General features: G+C 34.9%; 1 protein-coding gene across 18 annotated transcripts in view; it reads right to left on the bottom strand.

Moving 5' to 3' along the window:
• Nucleotides 1–24485, bottom strand: part of heph (polypyrimidine tract-binding protein 1 heph) — a 532621-nt gene that overhangs the window by 125657 nt on the left and 382479 nt on the right. The window contains exon 1 of one of the 18 annotated variants that reach the window (XM_087409825.1): nt 7769–8137. The exons of the other annotated variants lie outside the window; for them this stretch is intronic. Coding sequence (XP_087265951.1) covers nt 7769–8029 — 261 coding nt within the window. The 5' untranslated portion in view covers nt 8030–8137. Of the gene's footprint in view, nt 1–7768; nt 8138–24485 lie in introns of those variants that run through there. 18 annotated transcript variants of the gene reach the window in all.

Raw genomic sequence — 24485 nt, forward strand, 5'->3', positions numbered from 1 at the left:
GATGAAATCGATGTTACTTCACATATTAATTATGATTAATATTAGTACTTTGTAAACTTTATGTACAACATTCAATGTACATATAAAAAAATCAATTACGGAAATTGGAAATCTGTTGATTAGAAGTCTTGTCTTAGTGTGCGAGAAAACAATCTCTTGTACGTTCTTGACTCTACGCGAAGCAATAACTCCTTGATTTTCTCGATCGATCCTTCCTAAAGGTTTCTCTGTTAAACGAGGAAACAAAAGGGAATAACAGAGCAACCAGTAGCAAGACTCTAAATGCTCTTTTGTTTCCTACGTCATAATCACCGGTTGTAACACGGTGGTTACAGCAGACGTAATAGAAAGAACGTGCAGTGAGTTGAGAAACAAGCGTTAACCGCACGTCGAAAGAATCGACTCTAAATGCGAAAATGTTTGGAGGAGGCGCGACAGCGACGCGAAGAATTCCACGAGAGTTCCGGAAACGTCGAGAATACGACGTGAGTGGCTGTCGAATCCAGAAGAAGGGCCTTAATTGCTCGGTGTTTCTTCGACGTACGCGGAAATCACGCCGCGGAGAAACGCGGACGTCGCCCAAACAAGGTTCGCTTCAAGTGACGTTCATTCACCGTCCAGAATGGCTTCGAGAATCACTACCACCATCATTCCTCTCGTTTCAAGTGCGGACGACATGTTTCCAGGTTCTCCACTTTGATCGTACACAGGGTGAGACGCCAACACTCTCAACCCCTTCGACTTACTTGCTCGATTATGTTCAAAATCATCTCAAGTCACTAGTAACTTAATGCAATTGTTATCGTATTCAAATTAAGTTTAGTATTGTTGCTATTTTCCAGTATATTGTTCTGTCAACTGAGGCGTTTATGTGTGTTACGAGACATATATGGCCACTTATGATAAAAGACGAAAATTTATTGTAAGGCGTTTCTGGCAATAAAGGCTAAACATATTAAAAGTATACAGTCCATTATATCCGAAAAAGTTTTAATAACCGAATCGTTAGTGCCAAGCACGAGTTCTCTACTGGAGGACAAGTTTTTCATTAACAATCGCACGTTCTTTTTTAACATGAGCGTATAAGACACAAGAAGAGCAAGGAATCCTCCCCCCTCCTCTCTAAATTTTGGCAAGGAGAAACAATTAAATTATAAAAATCATTTTTACGGAGAAAAAAGTTAAACGTTCATTGGCCAATGCATAGTCATGCGTTATTCATGCGAAAATTCGCTGAAGATCCTGGAAGATTGGCTTTAATATAAGTATTTTAACCCTCTGTTGTTAACATGAAAATTTAACTCTTTTGCCGATAACAGAGATCTTCGAAAAACAGAGCAATTTTTTTTAATTGTTCCGGATTATATATAATAAAAAGATGAAAAAATAATTCTATACTTGTCAAAGCTTCGACCAAGTTTTTATCATCATAGAATAGTATTTTATTTATTTTTTTACAAATTTAAATTTATCCACTAAAATTCACATTCAAAATATCAACGGTACCCTTTAAAGATTCCAGTTGCAGGTTAAATTATGAAAATTATTTTTATGATGAAAAGTTAAAGTTGGTTCATTTGCCAATGTATACGGATCATGCATTATTCGTACGTAAAGTTCGCTAAAGGAAGGTTTTAATATAAGATATTTAAATAGATTTTGTGTTTTTAGATTTAGTCTTGTTTTTTTCTCCATAGAGAGTAAAATCGAGATTCGCTGCAAAATTCCTTTCTATTCCTTGTTATCGTCCGAAGAGACAAATCTCATCGGAGCCGATAATTGAGCATAATAGGGGTAATTCGTGGAAAATCGTTCGTAGGAAATAGGCCACGTGAGAGCCTCGTGCGTCACAACGGCGGGTGCTACCAAAAGTCGAACGTGACCCTGCGATCTGATTTATTGACAAATGCGCCGCTGCATGGTCGCGATAGCGTGCATTCTTGTTTGACACGGAGCCATATATTTTCCGATGTTACATGTCATCATACACGCCACACGAGCGATTGATAAAAATTTCCAATGGCAATTTCGGCATGAGAAAAAGAGGGAAAGAGAAGAGCGATTAAATTTTTTAAGGGCTGTAATAGAAAATAATTCTCTCAGAAATGTCTCCAATTTTAATGATATTAATAACAGTACGCATTATTATCTTATACGTCCGAGTTATTTGAATACTATAATATACTAAATTCAACTCCCATTGTAAAATTCGGAGGCGCGTGAATTATTCAGACGCGAGCACATTACATCATCGCGATTCGCCATAATAGCTTTAACAAAAAAATGCGGATACGCTTATATCCGTGTTTTTTTACGCGTATTTTCCAATAAAATACTCTACACGAGCCGCAGATTTAAAAGGCTGTAAAGCAGAAAGCGGTGGTAACTAGATTCGTTGTGTACGTATTACAAGGATTTGCATAAACATACGTAAACATACGTTTACGTCTGGTGAAGTGCCGTTAGGAAATCTTATGAGCGATAAACACACGATCGTAATTCTCGTCCCCTATGCGTTCTATACATGTCAAAGGTAAAGCGTGTAAAAGCGAAGTTAACACGTCAATAATCTTTACGGCATCGCTGCCGTTAAGCGAATGCTGCCGGCTTTTATCTGTAAATGAGAGCAGCCATCCGTAGCGGATGCTGCCTGTTACATAGTCATGTCGATCATCAAAAGCGATCGTTACGGGAAATAGATACATCAATGAATCGACAATTCGTATATTTTGACATAGCTGGCGGTGAATCATCATCAATCTTTCCCTTAAATAACCCTTTTTTCACCCTTTCAACTATCACGGATTTAGAAGAAATATATCTATTATATCAAAATATCATAGTATTATAAAAAATAAAATTCAAAATCCAAAGAATTAAATTATTTCATTTATAACACATAAAAGATAGGTATTAGTTATCTGGAAAAAAATATGTATGGTATAGAGAGAGAGAGAGAGAGAGAGAGAGAGAGAGAGAGAGAGAGAGAGAAAAGTAAATAAGTACATTGCGATCTGTTATTGTATTACAAATACAACGAAAAAAAAAATCTCACGTTACGATAAATACATTCTCTCGTAACGCGAGAATTTTTCCGACGGTGTAAAATAATCGTATTTTCATTTTGCGTATTTTTACAGACCGTGATCCATATAGAAATGTTTGAATTGTCTTACAGAATTTATTATAAAAAAATGGAAACTATTTCATAATCGTAAAAGTATTTTATTGAAGGTATATTTCATAATATACTTACAAATCAAATATAAATACGTACACGGAAAAAACGATTTTGTTAAAGTACTTAAAAATCAGGTTAAATATAGATCTAACAATAAATTTTGTTGAACTATCAAAGTAATTACGTACAACGCTCAAACTGATTGCTACAATTGCGGCATTACTTATTATGCTTGAGTTTCCTACACTAAGAAAAACTTCTAGTTGAAAATGAATAAATCAGAAGATTCTGATCGTATCAATTAGAATTCTGGTTATCTCAAGTAGAATTATAATTTTCAAAGATTTAATCACACACAGAAAATTTTTAATTTGTCCATTTTCAATCAGAGAGAATTCCAATTAATGTAACCAGACTTTTTTTCCAGTGTACAGTCACTAAAATTTTTAGAGTAAATCACATTCTGAAGAGCAAAATCTTACTTTTAAAGATTGAAAATTGACTCTTTTTCAAGACTCTTTTTCAATTTTCACTCTTTAGAGTAAAATTCGAAGAATTTAGAGATTAATTATTCTTTGATAGTCCAATAATATTATATTTTCAGGTTCTATCTAAATTTTTAGATACTGTAGTAAAATTATTTCTTCCGTACTATATTCAATTAAAACGTAATGAAACAATAAATATTAAAAATATCGCAAAGTATCGCGGCAATTTCAACATATATCGCGATAGGAGTGATTCATATTCACGCTTATTTTTCTATCGCGATTAAGAAGTACGCGTGCAATACCGAGAATTTACGTTCATGTTTCGCGAGCATAACAAAACTTGCGGTCTATATAGCTGCACATAAGATCAATCATGCTAAGCTTTGCTTCTGTCTCAAGGTTACTTACAACAGTCAAACGTCGTAGTCGCCGAGTTCATTGTGTTTACGTGGCGCCTTGCATTAATAATTCGTGAACGCTCCAAGCATGTAAGATAAACGGCGCATTAAGTCACAATTATTCGCCGTAGGCTATAATACAAATTACCTAGCGATAAAGCGATCCGAGAATTTACAGCGATAAAATCAAGAATTCCGCTGCAGAGTAAAACAAAGACAGACGATATTACATATTACGCGGTGATATTAGGGAGTTTTGCAATACGTTTATCCAAATACGATGAACGCTAAGATCATGTTATCTTCTTCTTAACAACTACATAAAAAAAGGATAACGTGACTTTAGCGTTCACCGTATCTGGATTCACATGTTATTGCAAAAACTCCTTATTTTCTCCTTTCGTGTTCGATACTGTGAGATCCAGAAACTTAAACTGTTATAATAAATTTATAATGTCAAATTATATGTCTATAATTTATATTATTTTTAATCATTTCTATAGATCACCACTTCTTCTATTCAACACGTAATAAATTTAACTGAAACGATGGAATTAAACAATTAAACAATTTAAGAAGAAATGTATGAAATATGGCTCAAATTTAATTTATTATTTCTTAAGTGCATAATAAATATAAACGTTGTTTACATTGAAATTAACGATAGAAATGGATTGCATTTATATTTTGACGCATATAGAAGTTAAAATAATCAAATGTTATTTAATTCAAAAAATTAAGTTACCATTGTTCTTTTGATATCTAACAATGTATATAAAAATGATTACGTATCAATACTGAAAAGCGCGGTTAAACGAGATATTATTAGTCACCGAAGGACCACATCGTGAATACACTTGAGATTAAAGAATGGTCAAATAAAGCGTAAATGTAAAGAGGGGACGTAGGGAAAAACGGAATTTCGATCCCGTAATGGGCAGTTGGTCGCGTTCGCCTCATTTGCTCGCTCCCTGCCACTTTCCAAAATGAAGGAAAACCGGAGAAGAGCGCCATGGCTTTTTGCTGTTTTTCTTGCCTCTTACACGAAGATAAATGTTGCGCAGCGAGCCGCATCAAACCTTCGGCCTCGTTCAATCGTAATTGATAAGAGGGGACCGGGGTACTTCAGATTGGGGGAGCAATCTTAGAATTCAGAGCAACCTTCTGACCAACCGGTTTTCTTTTACATAAGTATACACTTATGTAAAAGAAAGAAAAGATTGGTTGCTGCAACAATTTAGACAGTAAAATATGGCATAGCATTTTTATATGGCTGCAACAGTTTTGGTTGTAGCAGCAAATTTTTAATTGCGTTAGCCTTAATTGCGTATCCGCAATGTCAATATATGATTTCGATAGACTAACGCAACTAAAAATTTGCTGCTACAACCAAAAACTGGTTGCTGCAGCCATATAAAAATTGCTATGCCATATTTTACTACCTAAATTGTTGCAGCAATCAATCTTTTTTTTTTTTCAGTGTAAGTTTATCCTTCTCCGACACGCAATACACCGAGAGAAAAAATGATTGCAACTACCATAATTTATAGTTATTTTCGATACATACATATATACATATAATATATATATTATATATATATATATATATATATATATATATATATATATATATATCAAATATATATATTAGGTGTTGGAATTAATTCGTAGCGTTTTACAAAGTATTTATAAGTTTTAAAAGTACTTTCATTAATGTATTTTTTAATGCTCATGTGAAATAAATAACATTCTTTCATTAAAAACGCTACGAATTAATTCCAACACCTAATATATATATATATATCAAATATATATATATATATATATTTTTTAATAGAATTATAAAAATAATAATTATTTTATCATACAGTTATAACTATAAACACTTTTCTCTCGCAATGTACAATTCCAATTGCCGCAGAAATAGAAATACATCGTAAATAAGGAGATGCATATACGACGATATATTTCATGAGAAAATTTTCACGGAATATTTCTTCGTCATATGCGGATCTCGTGCCATTTTCATCGAATGTAGGACAATGTCATTTCGTAGACTCGTTCTTTATGAATAAATGTAGTTTACAATATTTGCGGCAATGGAAACAGTACTCGAGGCAAAGCGCGAAAAGTATTATCGAAAAACACGAACCATTTTCGTATCGTGAAGCAAATGTATAGTGAGAAAGAAACACAATTTCGCCCCTAAGTTTCCGACGTTCAAAGCTCCGACAAATAAACATTTTCATGAGGGAAGATGCAAAAGTCATGTCGAGCGTACTTATTCACTTCGCCAAGCATCTCTAATGAATATCTCTATTTCTATTAATATAGATTAACTTTACTCTCTGGAACTGACGCCAAATTCTGTAATATAGTTACTGCTAGGATTGTAAGACTCATTGAATGTTAATTAACCTTTAAGTTAATTAACCTTTATATTAATTAACCTTTAAGTAGATAGATAGGATGCACAGAATAGCTCAGACAAACTTTATCTTTTATACTTTATCTTTTATCACGTATACTCATATTTTTCAATAGTAAGGTAAAATGGTATAATTGGAACATAGTAATTCTGAGTAAAATAAAATTTGAATCCAATTTACGAGGTTCAATAACTCTCTCATTATGTGGAGGATAACGGAAGGGAGGATACTAAACAAGATAAAATTAAACTTGAACTTTGAGAATTGAATTCAAGTCATATTTCGTTTAGAATTGTATCATGTTCGAAATTGTATCATTTTACTTTATATGTAAAGTTTACATTTTTTAATTAAATTTACATTATTTATGCCTTTACACTGTTAAATTCATAATACCAAATTATATTCAATTTAAACTATTTCTATACGTGCCACTACTCTTACTCAATATGTCGTTAATTTAATCAAAACAATGTAATTACAGAAAATGTATTAAATTCGACTCAAATTTAATTTATTATTTACTAAGAGCATACGTTAATACGTTGTTTATGTTAAAACTAATCATATAAATAGTATTTTATTTATACTTTGACACATGGAAGTTAAAAATAGCAAAATGAAGGGATTTTCAGTGATTTATTGCTTTGATACTTAACAGTGTATAAAATAGAAAAATATAAAAATAATGAACTTGAAAACTTCTGGGCAATACCTTTACTTTTCTTTTCCAAAACAAAATTTTTAGAATAACTATGCGTGAAATGCTGTTGTCATCTATTTAAAAGTTAAGAGGTATTGATTAATTTCACAAAAATCAAAATAACATTAAAAAATAAATACTAAATATATTTCAATAAGAACAAATTCCAAATTTGCTACATAATACAAAAAAAAATCGAATTGTTTCACATTTTTCATAAAGAGATTCATAATCAGAATGGATCTAATAAACCATCATCTCCGGCGAGTTAATCTCATTGTAGAGTTTAAACTTACTTTTTATCTTCCTAATTCTAAGAATCAGAAAAAGTTAAAGAGTAAGTAACCGAGAAATTAAAGTCTATATTGACAAGAATGGACAAAAGACTTGTCTGCGCTGGAAGATCTCGACGCTTAGGGGATTCGAATCTTAGTCCCACGTGATCGTCATGCTTGCATTATCGATAGCCAGCGCCATATTGCTCCGAGCAGTTCGCGCGAAAGAACGGACGGGGGTCGTGGAGATGTTTCGTAACACGGCGCGAGGTAAGGTGGAACTATACTTACGTCGAGGAAATCCATGCGCATCCTCAGATGCGAGCCTCCCCTGCCCCACGTTTCGTGTTTGATGCTGCCGCGCATGCCTACGGATCCGCCGAGCGCCAGCAGGTGGTGAGACTCGCGGTAGACGTCGAGCGGTACCGGCTGCCCGACGACGCCGATGCCGACACCGACACCGACGCCGACGCCGACACCGACACCGATGCGATCCACTGCCGCCATTTCCGCACTCCCAACCGCGAGGTTCTTATTAACGAATCGAAACATAGTCGCACTATCGCGGCCGCCGCCGACGCCGATAACGACGACGACGACGCGACGCGGCGTCCGTCGCGCGCGAGCGTGCACACGAAACAACGTGTTGCGGCATCGCCCGGTCGATCTCGCGTTGCCGCTCGGTCGGCTCCGCCGCGACTCGGCGCGCCTCGCGTTGCTCCACCGGCCTCGCACACGTCACGTGACTATTACGCAAATCTACGTAGACGCAATTTGAATGTAAACCAAAAAAAATGTGTATGATACACGATAGAGCCTGCACTCCGAAATTGTTATTGAATATTCATTTTACTAAAGATGCCTTGATAAATTCGTGCTTGATTTTTTTCTCTATTTCTTTAACTTGTAAACTTCTCCACTTCTTTACGTTTTCTGAACCTTCGACGTGCGCGAATGTATCATCTATATATATATATTTCAAAATATTGTGTAGAATTAAAATAATCATAGTAGGTAATTTTAGAAACTATTATTAAAGGTATTTTTACAAGTAAAGAAAATCACAAAATATAAATAAAATTATTTTTCTTTGTAGTAACTAAACAATTTGTAAAAATAAATTTACAAATGCAGTTAAGTTTTATACAAATATTTAAGTATTATTAACTCGTTAACGAATTTTTCTTAAACTATGTTATCAATATATGTGAACGTAAAAATGCGTAAATATAATATGATTATTATTATGATTACTATTGTAATATTATAAAAATTTGTATATTTACATAAAAAACTATAATATATGATTATTATAAAATAGTATGATTATTATAAAATTTTCAGTCTATAAAGATATATATTTACATAATCAAATTAGAAGTAAAAGTAATACTCTCATTTTTGTAAAAACGCACAATTTTATATATTTCCACAAATTGTGTAATTTTTACACATTATTTATATACTTTACATATCTTTTTTTACAGTATAAGAAAAAATGTTCGTGAATTGCAATTTTATTTACATGTATAAATATAAATTTTTAATAAAATCACAAAATTACCCACTGTAAGTGTCATAATTTTAAATAAAATTTTTTTATTATAGTTGGTATAACGAATAATATGCAGAATTTTGAAACCATGCATACTTTTTTTTGTTGATTCTTGCGGGTGATTTTAATAATTCAGTAACAATGAATAGGAAGAATGAACGGTAAACAAAGTTATTAATCACGTTAAAATTTTTTATCAAGTATTCAGATAGAATTTGTTTGTAGCTTGTCCCGAGCCGAAGTTGTGTTCATTCAATTTGAAACGAAAGTGAAGCTTTAAAGCTGCAAGACTGTTTAAAAATTCTATTTCATGTAAATGATGAAGGGGAGGGGGGAGGGGGGGGGAGGTTCGACTGTGCTCGCTAGATTTCGCAAATTCCGATATCTCGTAAAGGTACTCTCCGGTTTGTGTTAGCGTCAAAATTTGTTTTCATTTGGTATAATTAGAATTTTCATCGACGATTAATAACGTCAAAATGCGTTGAATTGGTATAATTAATACGCCGTACGCTTGAACGTGAATATTACGTATTAATATGCATATTTTCTAAATTTAACCCTCTGTTTGTTTCGCACAAATATTACACAATGCACACGTATTCCAACAATAATAACAATAGATTCAATTGCTTGTACTCGCCAATTTCGCAAAAGCGGAAAAAACGATTTTGTAGTATCCAAAAAATTTACCTAGATACAGATAAAAATAATTTTGTTAAATTAACTATGTAGGACTGTTGTTAGAAGTAAAAACTTTTCAACCATATTTCACCATATTTTCACCATGCTTGAATTTTCTATATTTTAATTTGATTTAACAAGATTATATATTCAAATCTGTATCTAAATTTTTAGATACTTCGGCAAAATCATTCCTTCAGTATTGAGAGAGTTATTATTTACGCAAAATCACTTCATCGTGATATCTCTGCGTTTCTCAATTCTCCGTCTAAATTCGCGTCTAATGGCACGAATATACTTAGACTTGATGGCACGTGCCACGACGAAGGACGCAACAGGCGGTAGTCGCATCTCCATTAGAAATCCAAGTAGGAGCCCACGGCAACCGGTACAGAACTTACGGATCCTCCTACGCGGTGTCCCAACCCCCGCCTCCAAATCCCGTTTCCACCCCGTAGGAAAATCCGGGTCTCCCTTTCTCGGAAGTCACCCGGAAGCGTCTGCGGAGTTCCGAGATAAGCGTCGCAACAGATGCACCCAAGTGCATTCGAGGGTGATGCAGAAAAGAACTCCTCTCTTCCATCAGCCTCTCACAATGGAGTGTATTCGCGTTACCGGGTTGTCGAGCTTTCATCTCTACGTAGATTCCGGGGACGAATCTTTTATGACGACCTGCTTTTCTACCGAACGCGCCTCGCCATCAAATTTTAATCGTGAATTCTTTGGCAAACTCGTAATCGAATAACTCCTTGTAAAATACTTATAAATGTTGTCTTTGTGTGCCGGAAGTGTTTTTTTATTAGCGAAATGAACATCTTGCGTCCATAGATTTTTTCCAGTTACATTGTGTTACAGATTAGTGATGCGCAAATTTTTTTAAGATTCATTTTTTTTATTTTAGAAGGATTTTTTTTAGAAATAGATAAAATCTTTCGGATAGCATGCTTATTCCGTTTGCATAAAAGCAAATATGATTTTATAACGATATGTTAAATAAGAATTTTATTATAACAGTTAGTACTTAATTTATTAACTTGTCTTATATTGAACAGAACCAAATCAAAAATAGAAACGTTTATCGTATGTATATCTTTTTAATATATTTTTACACATTGTTACCTTGTGTGAGTTTTGTTTTGAAATTTTATATTTTCGGCTATAAACTGGCGAATCGTGAAAAATTCACAGATAGGCCGCATGCGGTCGCAGGTTGTGCATTACTGTTATAGATCATTTATAGATTTTTATTGTAATAAATATATGATACTTTATATGGCAGCGACACTTTATATGCAACTTGTCTGCTAGTAAATTTTCTGCGGTTCGTCGATTCGGAGCCGAGTACATAGTCATATTTTCTATTTTATGCAAACGAAATAAATATTATGCAAAATTTTACTTATTTCTGAAATAGCCTTCTGAAAATGACCGTTGGAAAAGGTTATTCCTCACTTTTATGGAATATGAGATAATACGTAATATAAACGAAAATCAAGAAAAGTAGAATTATATTTAACGTTAAATACGAAGCAAGAATTTTTATTTCCGTTCTCCCAATTTAATATGCGGTGTGACTGAGAATTCCCCCCTCCCCCCCCCCTCTCTCTCTCTCTCATGAAAGCGGGCGGTCGAAAATTTATTTCAATGTGCATAATTTAAATCGTCGGAATCAGCAATCAATTCGCTTTTTCTCGCTATCGAATAGATTAATTAGCACTGAAATTGAGCTCCAGGCGTGAGAACTAAATTCATTTTCCAGGCGACCCAGAAAAACGCACAGACTACGAGAATCGGAGAATAGTCAGGAGCGACAATCGATCATTGATATTATTGACGTAAACTTTCAAAAAAGTGACGAAAGAAAAATCTTCGGTTCAATTAATTGGTTGTTCGCTTTCCCCTCTAAAAAAAAAAAAAAAAAAATGGGCAGAAAGAAAAGGAGCGACTGGTTGGCTCAAACCCAATCACACGACGGTGTTGATAAAAAAAAGAAGGAAAAGAGGAGAGAAACGAGAGAAATCGAACGAGAGAGAGCGAAGCGAGATAACAACGCAGCGAAAAGGTACGGCTGCGAAAAACGTAACGAGACGAAAAAGAGCGAAAGGGAGCGATGAAGAATGTATCCGGAGGGGTTGAAGCGGAAGGGTTAAAGTGCGGGGGGAAGGGGTAGACGCGCGACGTTGCGAACGTGCGGGCGCCCGTTCTCGATATTAATTAACGCCAATAATGAGTTATTTTCTGTTTGGCTTGGCACGGACCCGCCATGCCGCGGGCAACCGCCACCTGGTCCCGCGTACAGTTGTACAAACGATCGTTTTCCATCCCCCTTTTCCCCGTCCCGCAATCTCATACGGTCCCTGCCCTCGTAACAGCCCAGCGGCAGTAACTGATAGCACCCACCGATCGCCAATCATCGTGCGGGTTTGACTCTGATGAAGGCGAGCCGCGGCACGATATCGATTTCGATAGGACACTTGTCCCTTTTTTTTTCCTACATCGCGCTTTTTCGCTGTGTCCTGGCTTTCCGCAATCCCCCTTTCAACCCTTGGCCAGTGATCTCTCTCCTTCCCTCCCTCTCTCTGTGAACTCGTGGAATTAACTGCGAACCCGTCGTGTAAAAGCGCGCGAATATGTAGTGTAACGGCGGCTGCCACCGCGGATTAATTAATTCGATCGAATTTCATATGCCGAGGGCTGTACGGATGAAGGGGTTGTTTTCGCGAAACGATTGAGGAGCCGATCGGGTAAATATGGTCGGGTGAGTTTTACAAATACGTGGCCGGGAACCTCTGCGCATTTAATAAAAACGATGGATATTAATTTTAATTTCTTTTTCTACCGCAGTCACGTGTCAAATCCATTTCTCTAACATATCAGCAAATTTTTCTTCGTCGTTTATTTAACCCGTTTTATCGATATAACACATCCCATACGATTACCACATTAATTTTTAGTAATAAATTTCCCCAACGAATTGAGAACCAATTACTTTGTAATTATTGAATAGCAAAAAATATTGGATGGTTTGAAGCGAATTAAATTTCAAATAATTAATAAAATCGTAATGTCTACGTTAAATCATATGGTAATTGCACAAACTTTATGTGTATTTTAATTTGAATATTCGAGTGGATTCACGTATCAGTTTTTTTATGTAAACACAATCGATAATATTGACCGAACTGAAAATAGCGCAGTAATCCGTTTTCGCTTGATTACACGATACGAAGTTGTTGCATTCGGGGAATAATTTGTGCACGCCGGACAGCGTCCAGGAGTGTAAAATTGCTCTCGCGTTTTCGACAATTGCAACGCGAGAGCGGTAACTCGATAGTCGGCAGGCAGAAAAAAAAAAATAATATCGCTCGCAAGCGTTAGAAATTTTTCCCCGGTTCGCGTCGAACGTCAAAGTGGTTAGAGAAAAAAATTTGTCACGGTCCGAGTGCCGCGGTGAAATCGCACGCGTGCATTGAAACGTGAAAACAAGCAGGCATGATGGTGATCAACGCGGTCGGTAGCGACCCATCGGTGTTTATGAATACGCGTCGGACGTATTTTGTTAAATGTTAAACAAACACATGTGTCTATAAAAAATAGCCGAGTACATCGTCCGTATCGAACGCATGAACAAGCGCGTATCGAGCATTATTCATGTAATAAAAATAACCGGAGTATAAAATCTCGATCGGCTCTTCGACAATTTGCGTCACCTATATATATACCGGCAAAAATACAAATCTCTCGATTGACTTACAAAGCTATTTAATGGCTGTGATAATCGACTTCGATTATCACCTTGAAAAATGATAAAAATAATGACAAAATGAAAAAATGAGAATTGCGGAGATGTAAGGTAGATATATAAATAGACGATAGAATTTATTAATATTCTAAAGCAGCTCCTTTCTGAAAAAGATCGAGAAAAAGAAAAAAATTAAAAGCGAAGGAACAAAAAAATATAAAGCAACAAAAATGATACAACAAAAAGTAACAATAAAAAAATATACAAATTATAAAAGTAGAGAAAAGGAAACAAAAGATAATATTGTGAGTAGTAGACATGTGAAAAATTAAAGCAAATTGCAAGAATTAGTTTGCCTCACGCTGCCGCAAATAGAAGAGTTCGTTAAGAAAGAAGTAACGAGAGACGAGAGAGAGAGAGAGAGAGAGAGAGAGAGAGAGAGAGAGAGAGAGAGAGAGAGAGAGAGAGAGTTCGTTGAACCCCCTTGGCGAAGACTTCGATCGAGAAGCAGTATCCGTTATCTGGAACATCTTGCCTCTCTGACCATCCGACCAGACCCGATTTTCCCACTCTCGTTTCCTCATCCCGGAAACGCATTCTATCCATAGACTTGGCGCACAAAACGCTCTTGTGGCCCAGAGTTTCCTCGTTCGACGCCTAGCGCCGGGACGCCACGGGAGAATTATCGGCAAAACGTCAATATGCATTACGTCGCCGTCTCTCCATCCACCCGGATCTAACACCATCCTCTTCTGGCCGTCCTAGGGAGATCCAACCCTCTGAACGTCCTCTTGACAATCTGCAATCTCACCACTCGGTTTCTCTTTCTCTTCCCTTCTTTTCTTTCCTTTTCGGCTAACTTGACTATCCTTTCCTTTACTTTCAGGAAAAAATTCACTCGTTATTCCTTTTCTTTTGTCAATTCGACACGCTCGATCACCGATAGAAACGTGTTGCTAGCGACAGATTTTTCGGGAACGGTTCAGCAAACTTTCAAAACGATACCAATTACCGTGTGTATACTGATTTTTGCAAAAAAAAAAAACATTTTAACCATAATCACTTCTTCGCAAAGCGCTAAAATAATTATAGAAATTTTCACAGTGTATGTTATTTTGCAACAAAACAAAATTGTACGTAGTATGATCTTCAAACATATATTAAACGCGGAAATACTAACCGCAAATACTATGAATTAACGATGGAAAACAAATTGTCTTTTTAACAATAGATTTTTGAATTTTACTGATTGGCCCGCTGGCAATGGATGCATATAACATTTTTTCCCATGCACTGACCGATGTACTGAAAAAAGTCTGATAAAAACAAAGTATTTTTTAGCGTATTGACGTAATATTTAATAAGTATTACAAAACATAATAATAATAATAATCAATCATTTAGTAATAATTAACAAAATAAGTATAGGTTTAGATTCGGGTTTTTATTTTCTGGTTAACTTTTGATTAAGCTCAACATCTGATGGTAACAAATTATATTTTTTTAGCAAGGGTTAATCACTAAATTGATAGTTATGTAGCGAGTAACTTTTATAATTATCACAAAACCATTAGTTTAGTAATTAATCATAGCTAGAAGAACACAATTTTTACTCATCAAATTATAAAAATTAAGTCTAAACTGCAAGTCAATCAGATAATGGAAAACTGATCTTAATGTATATGGCTTTACTATTATTATTATTATTACCAGATTTTTCTCAGCTATACAATAGTGAGTTGCGCGATAATGTTAAATATATTGATAGAGAAGGCAAATGTTACAAATTTTTTCACCTTGCGAAAGGAACAAGAGAAGCGATGAGCAATAATAAAATGGACATTAAAATCGGAATGTGATCAATCGATTTGACGGACGTGCGATATTATTGCACGTGCAATTGCAGAATGCACCGTGATGGTTTCGCATCCCAGATCATGCGAGTAATCGAATTGTTGGAGAAATCGATTTTGTCGCCTGTTACACGAGACACGAGAATATGTACCTGTCCTTTCTTCTTCGTCTTTCTAACCCCTCGTCTGTACCCAGCGAGGCGATAAATGATGCACGAATCGGATGGGACGAATTTAAACATGGACATTATCAAATCTGATCGTTGCGATCGTCAGCGGATCGGATTAAAGTTTAACGGGAAATCAATCTCGCGAGATAGTCCCGATCATGATCGATCGAGCGAGAAGCGTAAATGCCCTAATCGCAGAGCGCCGTCTTAAACCAAATCAAAGTTTCGCGAATAATTGATCGAGATTCCAATGCATTTTCCCGCGGTACCGCAATCTTGAACGGATAATACGCGGGCTCGGGATGAATCTACATATTACGCGAGCCAATTTTGCACAGCAGATGATAGTTTCATGATAATTATACCGACGAGTTTAAGAATCCTCGCGAGAAATACGATCAAGTTCTGAGATTGAACAGGATGAAATCACTAAATTCACCGGGAGTGAATCGTGCTATTCGTTCCAAACTTTCAACCGGCAAGAAAGGCTTTAACTTCCCATGAATATGCATTCAACACGCAATTCGTAGTAAAGAACCTGTCAATAAGAATCACTCCGTAAAATCGCCATGATCGCAGTCGAGTCTCGCGGTTAATACCAAGAGATAGGACGCAAGAGAGATAGGAGGAGAAAAGTAGATAGGATCGGTTAATAAATTGGTAGAATATCGTGATGGGGAACTTCTACATTTTCATTGCTTTCACGGGGAAGCGAAGAGAGGCTCGAGGGACGGTCGGTGGGAGACGTGCTGGTTATTGATGAACCGTTCACCCTTCGTGCGCACGTTCACCCCTTCATGTCCACCGTTGGCATGTGCGCAAGGCTGTACAATGAATATTTGGATACGCCAACTTGGCCAGTTTGTACACGACAAAGTGATTAATCGTGTTCCTCTTTCTTTTCAAAATGAGTCACCGTCACACGAGAACGAGGCGGCTTTGTCGCGCTCCTGACCATCGTTCCGAATCGATTACGCGCCCATTTGCGACGACAAAGACCTAATCCGCTCCGTTAAGAGACACGCGAACGATTAGTGAAACTGAGGTGCGCGAACTTAGTCCGACGATTGATCGAAGTAAATAGATTGTTGGCAACAGGGGGCTTCTATAACGCCATGGCTGGCTGACGCTAGTTTGAAACTGTGATGACATCAATAAAACATTGGCTGCGTACAAACTAGTTCAATCAATTTTCACCCTGCGTTCGTTTGGTATCCTTAATGGAATACTGCAGATATCAATCGAAAACAATTACGATTTCGAACAAACATCATCTAAATCGTGCAAATAAACCTGCACTAAATATCACTGTGATCAGCAAATTGCATCGAGAATTGCACTGTGAACTCTGTAACTCAATATGAATTAATAGCATAAATTAAAATTATTTCGATATTATTAGTCTAGTGTCTCGCACGAGTGTTTTAATTACATTATCATTTTCATTGTACTTAATTGTTGTCCGACCTTTGTGTAGCGCGATCGTTCAAAATATTAAGCGCATGTTACGGTCTTTGCAAACATAAACTTTAATGACGCAGTACGTAACAACATCGACTTAGCTTGAAGTTGTCGCGTTAGGGATCGACTTAATTATTATGACATCAGTTGATCTCGATAAACGTTTAAGTAGGCGGATACTCAGAACATTCTAAAAGTTATATTTTTATAATTATATTTTTTTAATAGTATCTACGTATAGAATTAAATATATATTATTTACCTCTATCTATCTTATAAAATACAAAATTGTAAAAGAAATCAAATGAATAAGTAAGACTCAACAATAAACGTAAAAAATCAAAACCATTATAAACCAAGCAGATTAATGAAAAATGTAAAAACAATAAACTTTAAGACTTTGGACAATACTTTTCATTGGCTTTTTTCAGAATAAGATTTTTAAGACTATACACGAAATCCTGCAGTCACCTATATATTTAAAAATTATATGCAAACAAAAAAATAAATTATCACTCAATAATGAAATTATTCATTCATTCCGTTTTATTGATGCGTTCCAATTCTATAATATATAGCTCCTTATCATTTATATCACTTACATCTATTCCGCGTGCGACAAATTTCTTTTCATTGTATTAATTTTTATGCCACCAGTTATGTAGAATTGTGTACCAGACGCGGCATAAAAAATCATATCATCATTAATATCAATCATCTTACGTCTATGAAGCGATGCTCGAAGCCTCTCGAAGTCTGATTATGCCTGAATCCCTCTTCGATTAATATCGCGGCAGAGCTCTATTTGCTCTAGAATCCCCAGCATGCAGAACAAGTTCAAACATAAGAGTAAGTTCCGACAGCCTAGAGGGGCTTATCGGGATATTATCGTTTGTACGTGCGTTGTAAGTTCGGGAACTCGATCCGAGGAACGCATTGCCGAGACACGCGTCGGATAAACTCGGTATAAATGCATACACACACACACACACACACACACACACACACACACACACACGCGCGCGCGCGCGCGCGCGCGCGCACACGCACACATATATCGAGGTGTCTGTATTAACGGAACATTGATTTATCACGCGATAATTTGGCCTCTGCGTGAAAAAAATGATGGAAAACTTTTGAACTTCCGTGAGAATCGCGACAAAGTGAACCGATTCAAAGTCGAGGATGTTTCGATGTACGAAAAAATTTTTTACGAGTCTCGATGTATCATATTAAAAAGATTTCAACCTTCGAAATTAACACCACAATCTGTAACACAGTTATTATTGATATGCCAGGTTTAGGCATTGGAAAAGATCCATTTGTGTTAATTAAACCGCACTAATTAATTTCAAGGAACTAATGACATAACTCATATTAAAAAAATGAATACTAAATTTATTTCAATAATTTAAATTTGTAGATTTTTTAAACTAAATCCGTAGACAAGTTTTACTTTTTTTTTAAATAAAAGTGATCCATATGTACAATTATTGTACTGTCTTATTCTATTTAACAAACTGCACTATAGGTAAATAGGAATTTAATATTAAAAATGTTTTCAATGTTTTTAATTATTATAGCACGTAAAAGTCCCAGACTGTTTCCTGAAAACGTTTGGTAATATAATTGAGTGAGTCCAATAGATCCACGTCAACTCTGGATTAAATTTGTTTTAAATTCATGAATTCTCACTTATTTTCAGACGTTCTAGTTATGGTCGCCCAGTCTTCTTGAAAAATATTATGGCACTAAAGGCCTCTCTGTTTAATCAAATTTTGTCAATGCACTTTTAGCAGAGATTAGTTTAATAATCTATCAATACTATAATTAATATCTCTTATGGCTAAAATTATTATTAATAACGAATATTAATAACGTTCGAATATGGCCATAATCACTGATACATTATCAGTCTCTTCCGACATATGCATAGTATGGCTTAGTTAATAATGATTTCATTAGCAAATCCGGTTGGCAAAACCCGATTAATATTAGATTACATATTAATGTTAATATCAAAATCTGTACTTTATAAGCAGAAATTCTAATAATTGAATCCAAAATATTTTCTTACAATTAATATTAATAATCGCGAAATTGCATTTTGCTCAAACATTTTTAATATTCCGCATGAATATTTTTACATGCTTTTCAATAATTATAAAAGTAATAATTTTAATCATATTTTATACTTTTATGATCGTCAAATGAATATTCACTGCGCAGTAATCGAAATCAATTATTTTTCCGCTAAAGAAATAAACTTGCACATTGCAAAAAATGATAAAGTCAATAGGTAAATTTGTAAATCATACTCCATCATAAAAGAAATTATCACAAAAAATATGGTTTTATTTCTAGCTCATTGTTTCCATTTCACAAAGATACGATGTCTCTTGAATCTTGGTGCGCTAATTACGCGTGCACGCAGTTTGTAATTACAAACAGCTTTTTTTTATCTACGAGAAAAAGTAATTGAATAATTGCTAATGGCTAAGATAATACGTGTATACATTGTATACGTTAGATGATCCCGTAAAATAAAACACTGTGCTTTCATGCGAGCTGGGCGTTTCAAAGGATACTCGACAAATTGTAAAAAATTCTACGTTCTTTCAGACATGCGCGTGAATATCAAAATGTTTCTTTTATTTTGTGTTTTTTTCTTTTTTGCTTCGAAGAAAGACGGACAATTCAGAACATAGTCCGTAAATTCAAGATACTTCAGGCGCGGCATGATTATGGTCACTCGTTAGAAGAAACCGCAACTTCATTACGCTTCTGAAATGCACACTTCGCTGAATGCGCATCAAAATTCAGAAGAGAAGACAAGAATTACGGGAAAATGAGACGGTGCGGAAAAGTGTTTGATGTTTCACACAAACACGCTTTCTCAACTAAAGCTAAATTCGTATATATTATCGCGTACTGTACTTTGACAAAGAAATGGAATGAAGAGATATTAATTTTTATTATTTACATAGAACTGACAAAGAGGAATTAATATCCTAAGGGTAAGGAACGATTTCGAAGACGGACCAGAATGACTAATGAGATGTATTCGAAGAATATCGGGCGTACGAGATCGCGATTTGTTCAAGTTATATATATTCGCGAGAAACGAATGTATCTTATGTGTGCATGCACGTATGCACTTTTACTCGCGTTTTCAGAAGGCGCGACTTGGCACGGCTCCAGCAGCTTTGAATCTCAATAGGAATCTTGTTACTCGTCACATACTGCTTTGATAGGAGTTCTATGTCCCGCTTGTCCTAATCTCCACATGCTTGCGTGATTTATCACGCTTCTTTCACGCGAATTTAAAAGGAAAGGAAATTCATGACGCACGATTGTACAACAACGCGAGACACGAATTTGTAAGATTCGCTTAAAAAATGAATAATATGACTGAATAAAAGATCCTACGCAATCATCTTGAACAGTGGCAAAAGATTGTTTCCCAAATGAAAAACAAAACTACAGAGCTCCAGAGTTACAAGAGTAGCAGATTTCTTTTATCTGGAGCATACCGATAACCGCGTTTTCCTGTTGGCTGCTTGTCCTTATTTCAATGATTTTTTACCCAATTGGTCTATCGTCAAATAAGCGCTTACACTGTGAATTTATGTCAAATTATACCTTTGAATTATTTTTAATCATTTCTATAGATCGCCATTGTTCTCACTCAATTTATTGTTAATTTAACTAAACAATGGAATTAAACAATTTAACGTAAGAAGATATATTAAATTTAACTCAAATTATTTACTATCTAAGCCTACATATGGAATTAACATATTGAAATTAACCACGGACATGGATTGATTTACATTTTGTAACACACACAGAAGTTAAAAATAATAAAATGTTATTTAATTCAAAGAATTGGATTATCATTTCATCCCTTTGATATCTAACAGTGTAATAATTCTTTGACATGATATGTCTATTAGGTTCAAACATGGCAATCATTTGCGTTACTCTAAATCTAGAATTTTTAGACGAAACCCTCTTCGCGTTTTTCTTCCGCAGTATGGAAATATTTCGAAAGCTTGTCTCCTTAGCGGAAGTTACTTTAAAGCTTTCTTGCGTCGATAAATTTATCGTCGCACCTTCGCATTTTCAAGCCGATTACATGCGTCGCAGAAAAGGAACAACGAGCCTCGTGCACCACGGATTTTCCCTTCCGTTCCTCTCGATAAGTGACATGCTTCCGTTACGAGAGAACGTTTCCGCAGCTGCTGCTTATCCAGCAAATAACAGCCATCGTAAAGATAGTCGGAGCGTCGTCCGTATCGTTAACGTTACTTTCATCGTTATCGAGTTCGTTAGCAAATGTGACGTCAGTGCATTAAACTCGTAATAAGGACGTAAAATTTTTTCCTCCCCCCCAAAGAAAATAATGTCCAGTTACTTGTCGACTACTGGTCTACTAACAAGATAAAGATGATCGTTTCGATTGCGCCATCGAACGTTGCCTGGTATTTCACGTGAAGGTCGATCGTTATCATTTGTCAGCGTAGTTACAGTCGCGGACGTAATTTACAACTGTAGATGTAATGTTGCGTTTGCTTGAGATGTCATTTGTACTAAAAAAGAAATTGTTCACTTAAATTAATTCAGTTTTTATTTCTTTCGATAAAGAATGTAAGTCAAGCACGCTATATTTGAATACATTCTCCAACGAAAGAAACGAGAACGAAAATTAATTCAGTCAAACAAACAATTTTTTTCTCAATGTGAGTTTCAATTTCAAAATACTTTTTATCTCTGTATAATTGTACAATTATTTTAAGATGACAATTTCTTAAAGATGTATTACACGTATTTTTTAACAGAAGGAAAAAAATTACTGGTTCCTCTATGCTGTGTTTGAAAATAATACAAAAAGTTTCATGGCGATTCAAAACATGGATAAAAAATTATTTCAATAAAAAATAAACAAAAAATGTTTTTAAAAAAATAATTAAAATAAAATAAAAAAGTTTTTATTCAGGCTACAAAATTTTGTTAAATTTAAATTTAAATATTAACCTCATTGAATTGTGTTTCATTATGTACATAACATTCATTTTTCATACAGAAAGTATTTTTGCAGAGACTATACACCCCCGTCCGTAAATAATAATTGCATGACAAATAAACATTTCTTGGCACTATACATCCTAATAAAACACATCGTGCGTTTGATTTAGTGCGTCAATCTTGGTTCTGCGTATCTCGTAACAGTGTCCTGTGAGGGAAGTGAATCGTCAATCGTCGCTTACTCGTACATTCGTGCGATTCACGTGGCCGATGCTCGACGAGACGACTTCCCTCCGTGGAAGCAATTTATCTAAACGACAGCTTTGTGAGGTCACTTGGACCGAAAGCACAGGCCATTCGTAATATTACTGGCCGGGCACACCGCCATTACGTCGCCGGGATTTTGATTCTTTTGTACCTTCCGGGCTGATGCTACCAGTCGGTCCACACTGCTCTTGTTGCCTTCTGGGCGATTATATACGTCAACGTCGAGCACCGCGGATCCATATTGGTAGCATGGATCATGCCGAAAGACTGGGAGAAAGAAGAAAGAACGCGTGCGATGGTCGATGGTGAAAAAGCGAAGCAAATTGGCGAAGCGTCGAGCGATCGCGTACAAAAGAAGAAAGCTTTTTTTTTTCTATTTACGCTCTTTAGTTTCGTTTCGCCGATCTCGAGATTTTAATCCACATCAACCTGTCTGGAGATAACAGAGCTCTGATTGCGTAATTGACATGTATTTATAATTGTATTATGCAACACACGAATAGAAATCCATTTACACAGGAAAGCTATTTAACGAATTAAATTACGAGTCATTAAATAAATAAAAATGTATTCAAATAAGGGAAAGATTCTATATTCGGTTGAAGCGGATCTTGCAGCTTAATAATATTCTTATGTAAATTTTCGAATATATTTTTCAGTTCCATAAACTGCGCATCGATTTGTCGGACTTGAAACGCACACAATCATAAGTTGAAAGTAAAATAATATCACGAATTAAATGGAGCGTCAATTTAATGCCATGCTAATATGATATTTGCTAATATATGTTTATTAAATATCATTATTAAAAATGTCTTAAAAATATATTTTTAAGGAAATGTGACTTTATATATCAATATAAAGAAAATGTAGGTAATATAATATAATACAAAAAATGAGAATTAAAATCCTGTTGTTTCTAGAATAATTCCAAAGATTTCTAATTTTTCTCAGCCGTTTATTTCGTTTACTGCAGACGCGACAGTATATTTTTAACAGGATTGCCATCGATAATCGTTGTGGGAATACCGCGGGTCGTCTATTTCCTGACTGTAACATCGTGGTTCAGATCAGTCGTAACCTAATTCGACAAATCCTATTCATCGTCTATTTCGATTTCGATGTCGCTTGCTTTTGACATAAACTCTATTAATTGATGTTTTTAAATACGACACAATACTATCTTTCATCGAATTTTAAACGGATTGGCATAAAATTATTTACGAAAGACAATCAAAATTCTATTCAAAATACCACAACTATATAATATATTGGTCATTTCAACATTTATTATATTTTAAATTTGCGCAAAATTGCACTTTAAAGAAGTCCGAAATTTATTTCATTCATACGCGATTAGTAAACGAAAATTGTGATTAATAAACTTCGTAATCACTTACTACTTCAATATTGCATTCTCAAATTCTCTGTACTGAAATTACATTTTAACTACAGAAAAAAAGGTAAATCTGTGTAACATATTCGATTGCAAGCAATTTAAATTAAAGAAGTATTCTGGTTGAAAAAATTGTTTTTTTTTTCATATTCGTATTTGCAGTCTTTTAAACAGGAAACATTTAATTATTACTCTCTAAAAGTGAGTTAGTGTATTATTACTGATTTCTGCAGATTAAAATGCATTACAATTTGTAGAAAATTATAATTTTTAAAAGTGAATTAGTATATTATTATTGAAAATATTCGCTGATAATTACGTCAATAAGTGTAACGCGCGCACAGAAGTCACTAATTCACTTTAAAAAGTACGAAGTTATAATTAAAAAAGCGAGCAATGTATAATTAAATCAAAATCAAAGCGTCTAATTTAGCATGATATTTATGTTAGATATTTTTGAATAAGAAGGAAAATTTTTCTTAACAAAAGAAAAAGGTCTTTATTAAATGTACAGATTATAATAGAAGCAGCAATTTCTCTATGATTAATTACTTGAAATAATGAAAGTTAAAATTAGATCGTAAACAAAGATATTAGTTGACAAAAGAACAATATTTGTTTACGCAAAGCAACAGCGCAACATACGCTGCAGGCTACGAAGGAGATTAGAGAAAACTTGAAAGATTTACAAAATATCAAATTCAAGGAAATGAAAAGTTAATCATAAATATCTGAAATTAATTAGCGTAATGAAAGTAACAGAAATAGCATGCATAAACAAAAAATATATTTTAAAAATATACTTGACGTTTTAAAATTATTTTTCTCGAAACGTTTTTTTCATCCTCTGTAATC

Source organism: Acromyrmex echinatior, chromosome 1 (assembly GCF_024713525.1).
Source record: "Acromyrmex echinatior isolate Ae372 chromosome 1, ASM2471352v2, whole genome shotgun sequence".
NCBI classification, from domain to species: Eukaryota; Metazoa; Arthropoda; class Insecta; order Hymenoptera; family Formicidae; genus Acromyrmex; species Acromyrmex echinatior.